Source organism: Helicoverpa armigera, chromosome 25 (assembly GCF_030705265.1).
Source record: "Helicoverpa armigera isolate CAAS_96S chromosome 25, ASM3070526v1, whole genome shotgun sequence".
Lineage (NCBI taxonomy): Eukaryota > Metazoa > Arthropoda > Insecta > Lepidoptera > Noctuidae > Helicoverpa > Helicoverpa armigera.
The window spans coordinates 7,291,341-7,302,378 of record NC_087144.1 but is presented as its reverse complement, the minus strand read 5'-3'; the positions used below and the strand labels follow the sequence as shown (position 1 = coordinate 7,302,378).

Genomic DNA, 11,038 nt, shown 5'->3' with positions numbered 1-11,038 from the left:
CGTCTGCGCAGGTTTAGTATTTCGAACAATATGTTTACAAATTGTAGCCTATGTGTTATTCTGATGTATAAGCTATATTATTGTAAAGTTTCATTAAAATCCATTCAGTAGTTTTTGCGTGAAAGAGTAACAAACATCCATACATCCATACATACAAACTTTCGCGTTTATAATATTAGTAGGAAGTAGGATATTACACCATATTCTAACTTCGAAATAGTTCCAGTACTTTTGTGGTCAATTCGGTATGTAACTACAGTATAGTACATACATATCAACCTTAGCCACCCTTAAAATGTATATTTATTCCAATTATCACCGCAAAATGATACATTTACAATAGGTTCGCGCCCTGCGACAAAAATTATATATATATTTTTTAAATAAAACAACAAAATGAATCCAAAAAAACATAGTGTTTATAGTTTTCAGAACTGGACATACTAGTAGAAAAATTGAAACTGCACCAATTTATGTACCACCGGTGAAGATTCGCAGAGCGTGGCTTCAGCCCGTACGCTCGCTAGCTCGGTACCAAATAAAAATGACCAAATCTTCTACTGAACTGAAAAAAATAATTGGCGATTCAATATTTTGTTTCGAATCACCAATTTGTTGATTGATGGCAATTTTTAAGGGTTATCAAATTCTATTAGGGTTCGAGTAATCTTTTTATTCAGAGTATTCCAGTTTTCTTTGTTTGTGATTGCCATAGTTACGAATATTGCCAAAACTTTAATAAGTACTAGGATAAAAAGTGGTCTAACCCCCATGTCGAGGAAACTTCTTCACGCTAAGCCTTTGTTGCTACAAGCTTCAGCCATTTTACCTTAAGAACACGGCAAACAAAATACACACACATTTTTTATTTTACTCTATATATAAAAAAATACTTGGCACCTACCACTGCTATTTCTCCGCCACCCAAAGGCAGACTGGGAGAAAACGCCTAAGGCGTTATGTTCGCCATTGAATACAAAACGGAGAAAGTATTAAATAAATAAGAATATGACTCTGATATACAAAAAGGCTAGGCAGATAAGGACTCACTTGAATCAATAAGATCGCTTCTTCGATAGCACCTTCCGGTGTGAGGACTTTTTCCCTTTGGAGCCAGTCGCCGAGCTCTGACGATCTTCGTAAACCTGCAATGATCCTACCATGAAAACAATTAAACCACTTAATATGCTTACTCTATACAATTACAACAGACAAAGAGAGATGTTTGAAAGAGTTACCGCGGCCCTGGTACATAAAAGGCCTACGACGGAACACGACGGTTTTTAGTCAGTAAGAGTCTAACACTCCCTCACCGCTGCTAACCCACAGCGGGAGGGGTCATTTGATGATTTCTGACGTCGTTAAAAAAATCGTGTTTCAGAAGGCACGTGAAATCGCAGGTTCCCGGCTGTCAATTAGATATCTTTGACCGTCGCCAGAGCCAGAAAGTCTGACAACCAGTCCTACCAAGGGGTACCGGGTTGCGCGGGTAACTGGGTTGAGAAGGTCAAAGAGGCAGTCGCTCCATGTCCTGAAAACGCTGATACTCAGCTGTATCTATATAGACTACAAGCTGTCCCCAACATAGTAGGGACAAGGCTAAGCTCTAGGCAAATGATACATAAACTTTTATGAAAAAAAAAACAAGCACCTTTTTAAAAATAGACCCAATTTATAAGGCTCAAGGGTATAAAACATTTATCATTATCTTCCTTAACATTTCTTATACATCTATCATTACAAAGCAACATAACTACGCCTTCCTTAGCTATAATACTTATAATCTATTTCTTTCAAAATTTACATTAACCGATGCTCAATTATACCGCCTAACACACCTTTATTTCATCATATCTTATACCAGAGACACAGCTCAATCTCAACCGCCGCTACCCTTAAAAAACCAACCCCGGGTTCGAATCCTGCAATTGCGAACTTCTTTTTGGGCTTTTTATGTCAATTTATTGGTTTATATGTATCGCAGTTTCGTCACACAGTTCATAGGACTCGTTAGCTCAGTAGTTAAGAGCGTCGGGAGTTGAGCCTGCTCACCGTATCGTATGTAGGTATATTCATTTCTTGGGAGCAGGCCGGCCTCGGAGGACGGGGGTGCAAATCCTTCACGAGTCAATTGTTTTTTGTAACTCGAATACTCTTTATTGATACTTGGTTAAGGCGCGGAATACGGCACCAAAATATTATAAAGCTCTTGATATTCGATTTCAATTCATTCAGTTTTTCTCTTTTTTATCTATCCTTGGTAAAATAGTTGATAATTAATAATACTATAAATTGCAAAAGTAAGTTTGTTTACTTGTTGAGCTTTCTCTCAAAAATGGTTATACAGATATGGGTGGCAGTTGGCACACTCAGAAAGATACTTGTAGATATTTTTGATGGAACAGGTAAACGGGATTACCTCTTAACGAGGCTAAATCCATAAAAACAGCTATAATTAATTCTAACCACTGTTATGTTCAAGCTGCAATCAAGTCTTACCGTAACATCAAATACATACTCGAAATAAATCGATAGCGTAGAAAGGCGAGTGCCCTCCTCAAAGAAAACTACTAAAATCAATTGTCATTTGTTTTAAAACGGAAAATACGTGCGGAATGTTCTAGAAAGGACTCCTTAGAGACACGTACCCCTTACTGGGACCCTGGACGACAATAATCAGCTGTAAGGTACCTCTAAACTAAGGGATGAGTGTAAATTGTGATACAAGTAAATATCAAAATGTTTCTAGAAAATTCTTTAGTCAGCGTTAGGGAATTTGTAATTCTTAGTAATATTGTGAATGTGTTTGTAAGTTTTGTTCGCGTTAACGGTTAAAAATTTGAAGCTTTTTTGATTTTGCTGAGATTTGGTATGGAGATAACTTAAACCTATGGAAATCACGTAGTTTTTATTCGCATGCGTGTACCTACAAATTCATATAAATAATTTATTTAAAAAATATATAGGTACATACATGTAGGTAGGAAATTTTTAACACTTTCACTCAAAAACTACAAAATAGATTTTGATAAAAAATTGAAGTAATAAAGCTTACAATCTAAAAATTTTAAGTTTCCTATTTTAAATCGGGATGCAGGAAATAAAACGTCAGATTAAAACGTCTTTTAGCAGCTACTTCGTAAATAGTATTGTACTTATCTTCCTAGTCTTTTATTTTTCAGATTCTAAAACCCAGTCTATTTTAAAATTCCCCCGTATTCAGTCCTGCTAACTTGAGTGTACAACTCTGCCTCGCGTGTGTGCCTCGAGGCATCTAATTGTTAGACGCTTGACAATACGATTTAGCTCTCAACCAGTCGCTTTGTTCTAAATAGAATTTCAGACATTTTAAAATGTTCGTATTTAAAAAAATTTCAAATCAGGTTTAGAACTCAGGCATAGATGATTTATTTCAAAAAAGCGTGTGAGCCAAAGTATTAAAAACAAGATTTTTTTTAATATTTTTGCGTGAATATCACTGGACTGGTTTTGATGAAACTTGCCAGTCACGTAGCTTATAATCAGATTAACATATAGGCTACTTTATATCTATGGTATACGCGGGTGGGAAGGAAAAATATAAAGCTAGTATAGCATAAAACTTATTAGATACTTACACTGACATTCTTCTTAACAATGATGGCGACGCCTCCGCCCCTGCCGGGCTTCGCCCCCGCAGGCCGGGGCACCCGCCCCACCAGGCACCTATCCTGACGCCGCGGCTTCACCGGCTCACTTTCCTCGTCTTCAGATGCTGGAGATACGGATGCAGCTGCAAGTTTTATAAATAGTATCCCTTAAGGATCAAATATGTATGAGAGGAAGACGTTGGATGCAGGTCGCCTCCAACAGGTATCTGTGGAGATCTAAGAGGGAGGCCTATGTTCAGCAGTGGACGTCCTATGGCTGAGATGATGATGATGATGAAGGATCAAATCGAAGAGGAGCATTGGTCAGGACAATTTTCAATTGATTTTCAAATAAATTTTTATTAAATGGAATCATTTTTTCAATGACATCGCATATTGATCCGAGAAAAAAAACATTTAATTAGAACTAATACGCGAAATTTCATTACCCACCTAATGCAGTCAAAAAGGTATTTATATGTATGAATTTCTGGGTAACGATCTCGTCATAACAAGATGGTCACCCATCCACGGATCGACCGCGGCAGGCATAGAATTTGATAGATTAACCCGAGCGACTCTCTCATAGCCCAAGATCCCAGGACCAGCAGACCTAGTTTCTAAGTAAGGTCTTGGGGGCTCTGGGATCTTACTCTACCATACTCACAGTCTATATAATAGTCTCTCTCATAGGTGGAGTTCTTCAGTATGCCTGGCAGCTTGTATCTCACTCTCTGGCTGCTGCGACTCCTGATGGGGTGATCTGAATCTTCAGGCTCCGACTTGCTGTGGATCTTACATTTCTTCTTCTTCACGTTTCCGTTCGTGTATTTGAGGATACTGAAAATATAAAGTTCTTATAGTAATAACTGTGTACTGTGAAGTATAACTATGTACTGCTGGGCACAGGCATAGTTATACTTCACACAGTCATACAAAGAAGAAGGATTGAGCGGTAATCACCACGCTTGCTCAATGCGGGTTGGTGATTTCAGACTTTACAGTCCAGGTTTCCAGAGATGTACCTATTCCTTTTCTTAAAGTCGTTTTTGTAAAGTATATACAAACTTAGAAGTTGCCAAGTTGATTACCAAGTTATACTTCAGAGGTTGGTATTTTCTAGGCCATGTCTCTTCAACTTTACAATGAGTTTATTTCAAATAGTCCTGACTGTCATTTGACCATCTTTGGCAGTCGTTACGGGTAGTCAAAAGCCGGAAAGTATATGGTTGCCCGGGTAACTGGGTTGAGGAGGTCAGATAGGCTGTCGATAAACCACTGGTGCATCCGGTTAAACTGGAGGCCGACTTCAACATTCTTGGGAAAAGGCTAGGCAGATGACTTACGAAAACTTTTTTTTCTTCTTATCTTCCGTGGAAGAACAAGAGTCATCAGTTTCTGAGTCCGTGTACTTGTAAGGTGGTTTACCCATTATATGTATCCGAAGCAATGTAAATTTTTCTGTATACCGTGGTTTATATGTTGGAGAAGTTCAGCATTTTTTGGAGTACCTTTTTTCTGTGTGTTTTTAGTACATTTTGCATGAATTTGGATTCGGTGTTTGATGTTTAGAATGACGTATGATGTGATTTTTGACAGTCTGTGAAGTTTTTTTTTAGTTTTGCTTATTTAAAGACTTTTGTACTCGTTGATTAGTAAAAAGTTTCGATATGAATGGGATCGCAATATCATATTAAAATATACATGGACTGGATTTTTACACTCTTAAGGGCAAGATTTGTTGTAAGTACGCAGAATAGTGTAATATTATTTATCAATGGATAATTGAGTAAATATCCTCAATTGCAAATTTTCACGTATTGATTATTCCTAGTCGTACTTGCCTATTTATTCAGTATCTTTTGGATCTTAACATAAACTTGACCCAACGGCTGTTTTGTCTCTCCGTATTTTTTACAAAAACATGAAAAGAAAAAAAAAATGCTGGTTAATCAATCATCCCCAAAGTGAATTCCAGCATAAACTGCAAGACACCATCTTAACCATTATCATTATGGCGCCATTCCCGAACGAATTAATAATTCAATTACTGCAAAATAACGGTCTTCCCGCCAAAATGAATCGCCGCCAATTAAAACGGCGTATCCATTTTGAATACAGAATAGAACCTTTTTCAAAATTAGAACTCGGCCAACTTTTGTATTTTGAATTTGGAATCTTGGTTAAGGAAATTCCGCGCGTTTTATAATTGATATTTTGATTGTTTCAAATGAGATTTTGTGACAAAAGTTTTGTATTGAAACCTTGGATATTCAACCAACTGGAGACGCCTCTTACTCTTTTCTATATATATGCTTATATTAATAAAAAAACGATTAAATATTTAATTATGCTGGCTAGTACACACCTTAACCATACCTTTTACTCAAGAAAAATGTGTTAAATACCCGGCCAAGTGCGAGTCGGACTCGCGCACCAAGGGTTTCGTACTATTATTTATAAAACGTTCCATAATTATAATTCATTAATTATTATAATGCATTCCATATTCTATGAATATTTTAAGCCTGTTGCCGTTATCGACATCGAGGCGAAATTTGCAAAAAAATCACGTTTGTTGTATGGGAGCCCCCCCAAAATATTTATTTTATTCTAGTTTTCAGTATTTGTTGTTATAGCGGCAACAGAAATACATCTTCTGTGAAAATTTCAACACTAACTATCACGTTTATGAGATAGAGCCTGGTGACAGACGGACGGACGGACGTACAGAGAAGCGAAAACAATAGGGTCCCGTTTTACCCTTTGGGTAGGAGTACATAAGAGAGTACTTAAGAGAGCATATGTATAAGAGAGTTTATAAGAGAATACATAAGAGAGTATATAAGAGGAGTAAATAAGAGAGTACTTAAGAGAGTATATAAGAAAGTACATAAGAGAGTAATAAGAAGAGTACATATAAGGGAGTATATAAGAGAGAACATAAGAGAATACATAAGAGGAGAACATAAAAGGAGAACATAGTAGGGAGCATAAAAGGAGTACATAAAAGGAGTAAATAAAAGGAGTATATAAGAGGAGTACATAAGAGGAGTACATAATTTATATTTGGGAAGTGGGCATTGTTCTTAAGGATATCGTTCCGCACACACATGACAAAATTGACCATTTTTTTTTTATTATAATTTTTTAACTTCTGTTGGTCAATTTTATCACGTGTGTGCGTAACAAGTTCATCTATACTAATATTATAAAGCTGAAGAGTTTGTTTGTTTGTTCATTTGAACACGCTAATCTCAGGAACTACTGATCCGATTTGAAAATTTCTTTCAGTGTTAGATAGCCCATTTATCGAGGAAGGCTATAGGCTACCGGTACGGGAAGTAGTTCCCACGGGATGCGGGTGAAACCGCTGGCAGAAGCTAGTAAACAATACATGAGTGGCAATTTTGTGCTCACTGCGGTTCCGATTGGTTGAACGCTCTAAGCTTAAACATTAATAAAGAGATTATAATTATTGTTTTGTCCATTGTTCGTCATTTGTAAGTATTTCTTTAGACTTGTAAACAGTGGCATTAGCTTCCATTCATGTTTTCTCAACTTAATTATTTGATTTGCTTCTAAATTGTCCCTTTGTGTAATCAACATTCATTTATTCCAATAGTTAAATACAGGAACTGTTTGGATATTTAGATATAAGCTAATTTCTTTTACCCACCTTAAAAGTTTCAAAAGTGGCTGTCATTGAACATCCTTGGCAGTCGTTACGGATAGTCACGCCAGTTAGTCTGACGCCAGTCTAAACAACGTATCGGGTTGCCCGTGTAACTTGGTTGAGGAGGTCAGATAGGCAGTCGCTCTTTGTAAATTATGGTACTCAGCTGAATCCGGTTAGACTGGAAGCCGACCCCAACATAGCTGGCAAAAGGCTCGGAGGATGACCTTAAAAGATTTAGAGTTGGTGCTTTCATTAACATCATTTTAAATTAGTTGATATTTACTGCAGTTGCAACGCTGAATGTGGATCACCACTGTTGGCAGCTGCCAGCAGAGCCCTGCCCGCTTCCACATCTTCCAAGCTGTGAGCTGATGAAAGTCAACATCGAGAGATTAGTAGGTCTTTTTTAACGATGGTAAAAATTAACAAATTACCCCTCCCGCTGTGGGTTAGCAACGTGAGGGCAGCACGAGTGTCAGACTTTTACTGACTAAAAATCTATCGTGTTTCTTCGTAGGCCTATTATGTACCAGGGCCGCGGTAACTCTTTCGAACAATCCCGCAGCCCGAGATAAGCAGATCTTTTTTTAACGACGACAAAAATTATCAAATGATCTTATTATATCTGACCAGCGTTAAAGAAAAGAATATGATACAGAAGATCATCAGGCTTCCGAAGTACAATAGCTTTTAGAAATATTTTTATACGTCGAAGAACAATTTGAAGCGCGTCCGATGGCCGATCAAAGGCTTAATGTCACTCTGAATGGACCATGAGCCAGGTAGGAATTTGTTAATATGGACACGACACAGGAAAATTACGAAGGACCATTCTAGCAGTAACTGATAAAAACATTTAAATTGTTTAAATCGTTTTTTTTACAATCATCATCATGATCTCAGCCATAGGACGTTCACTGCTGAACATGGGCATTCTACAATACTTTTGCTTAATTCTAAATAAGTGCTGATGCATGATCTGCCTGAACTAGGTAAAACCCTATGTCTCTGTTTGTGTTTACTTAAATCAGCTGAATAAAGAAGATACTATGAATTTTCACTTGTGATACAGATACAACAGTGATTTAAAAAAACTGACGATCATGTTGTCGTTTGTAAGTACTATTGTCATACAGATCTCATTTAGAATCTTACTAATATTATAAATGTGAAAATGTATGGATGTATATTTAGAATAACAATTTTGTTACTCTTTCACGCAAAAACGGCTGGACCGATTTGGTTGTGTTATCGTATGAAGATAGGTGATACCCTTAATTAACGAATAGGCTACTTTTTATCAACAAACCAAGCGGGCGAAGCTGTTGGTGGAAGCTGGTATGAAACTTATAATATAAAACTTTCAATCATTTGCATTGATGAACGTAAGTTGTTACATTGTTGTTGTAATTGCAATTAATTTAGTAACCTAGTCTTTACCAATTCAGAAAATTTTTAAAATAATGAAACTGTGTACCTTCTGCGCTAATATTTACCAATATTATGAAATGTCCCGTCACGAGTAACTCGGACACAGCGGCATCCTAATATTCCGTCAATACAGGAATTCCAGCAGTTTCCAATACCTATACAATCTTGGAAAAGTCTTTCGTCCTTATTCTAGGTAGACCTGGTAAATGCAAGGTGCACCTAAGCTTATAGAAAGTTGGGCTGCGGGTTGTTCGAAAGAGATACCGCGGCCCTGGTACATAAAATGCCTATGACGGAACACGACGGTTTTTAGTCAGTAAGAGTCTGACACTCCCTCACCGCTGCTACCCACAGCGGGAGGGGTCATTTTATGATTTTTGACGTCGTTAAAAAAAAAGCTTATAGAAAGTTAGGAATTTACTTGTGGTCGATAGCACTTTGATCTATACCCTTGCATTATTCTGATAGCTACAAACTCGGAGTATTTTAGTCAAGTCAATTATTCTTTTTCAAATGGGCCTATAAAAGCTCTTTCAAAACGTCAAATTGCACGGTTCCAAAAACTTGGTCTCATGGAGAAGAACCGGCAAGAAACATAGACACTCTTGTTAAAAGAAAATAAAATTAATTATAGTCGTTTTCTGTCTATTCTTGAGAACGTTATGCAATGCAAATTAAGTTAATAAGTAATTATGTATTTTTAAAAATGTTTGACTTGTTTAGCCCAGTTAACTGGTATTCACTTTTGGACATACTGGCTTCTGACTACCTTTAAGAACTGCCAAGTATGTTCAAATGACAATTGGGAGCCACCTTTTTGAGGTGCTTTTCGAAACACGGAAGAATTCGTAGTAAAGATGGTTGTCCATTGAAGATCCTCAAAGGTTATTTCTGTTTTTAACACGTTTTTATTAGGTCGACCTGTATGTAACATATATAATATAATGGAATCTATGAACTGAAACTTCATTATGGAACGTCGTATCATAGCGGTGTTAGAAACTCACACTCAAATTGATATAAATATGTATTAGGTACATACATCTTTCGCACTGTAAACTAAAATGCATTTTAGTTTACGAAAACCATTTACAAAATGAAAAGGAAGACTTAATTTACTCGGGCAGTATAGTTTACGAGAGCAGCTTATAATTTCTCACCGCTGCTAAATAATCGATCACTCTGTACCAACGGTAGTTCTAGACGTATGTGCTTTCAGTTGCTAGGATTGGGGTTCCGTAGGGGTCCCTGTAATCCTTAAAGATCTGCACTAATATTACAAACAGGAAAAAAAACAAATCTAAAATCAGTTATTGAAACTTGGCAGCAAAACAGCACTTTTCGAACGTCAAAAAATTTACAAAAGACAGCCGCCAAAACACCCACCCTTCACCACTTTCTATGTGTTTGTAGGAAAGACTCCGAAACTACTGAACTGATTTGAAAAATTCTTTCACTATTTAGAAGTTTCACTACTCCCAAGTAACATAAAATATGTATTTATCTGGGGACGCGAAGTAGTTTCCACGGGAAGTTAATGGAACCACATGGAAACCCCTGTTATATTATATGTACCGAAATAACTACTGTAAAAAATAAATAAAAAATAAAACTTTTTGGTTTTTGTATATAATGACTGCCTAAGCAAACAATGGATTGTATATAATGAGTGCCTATGAGAAAAATCACAAAAATTGACTACTCGTCGCTATTATGTACCTAGTTGCTATAAATATTTGTAAAGGCGTCCACGCGTGATGCCATGATGTGATTGATTTTTATATATATGACGGCGCCACCGTCGATCTGTCAACGGTGGACCTTATATAAAGCGGCGCGCGCGCACGACTCGGGTCCTTTCCCTGTCCCTTTGCTGCCTCCCCAGCGACGCCCTAAGCCGAGGTCCGACCCCACAGGGGGTACCCTTAGCGCAGTCGCTTAGTTTATAAGTTGTTTTACGCCCCTGGCTGGAGGCCTTAAATTCTAGGCATCCACAGGGAAATGTCCGGTTAAGCAGTACACGGCCTCCTAGGCTGAACTGCGAGATGCCATACCAAAAAACGACTCGGGTCATTCGTTCGCCGACCGTTGCCGAGTACACACCTCCCACAAATTCGTGATAAATAATTGTAGTGACTAATACTGTGTTAATTGGAATAAACCAAGTGATTGTGTGAGAACCCCTTTGTTTTATTTAACGATGTCGGATCCTGACGCCGACATATACACATAGATTTTATACGGAACCGTTAAAGAAGAATACTGTTCGAAACTTAGAAGTTTATTGTTTTTAAAATTC

The 11,038-nt window shown here is 37.3% G+C and overlaps 1 protein-coding gene across 2 annotated transcripts; it reads right to left on the bottom strand.

Moving 5' to 3' along the window:
* Positions 1–390: 390 nt before the first annotated feature.
* Positions 391–5,225, bottom strand: LOC110379482 (uncharacterized). Of its 2 annotated transcripts, none has more exons than XM_064041615.1 (5): positions 4,976–5,225; positions 4,297–4,469; positions 3,618–3,772; positions 1,051–1,156; positions 391–565 (listed from the first exon to the last, which is right to left on the bottom strand). In XM_064041615.1, exons 1-5 carry the CDS (start codon positions 5,059–5,061, stop codon positions 558–560), a joined length of 528 nt encoding a protein of 175 aa, XP_063897685.1. In that variant the 5' UTR covers positions 5,062–5,225; the 3' UTR covers positions 391–557. The 2 variants fall into 2 exon arrangements, with proteins under 2 accessions (XP_063897685.1, XP_063897686.1); XM_064041616.1 differs by having other exon boundaries at positions 1,051–1,145.
* Between the last annotated feature and the right edge of the window lie 5,813 nt (positions 5,226–11,038).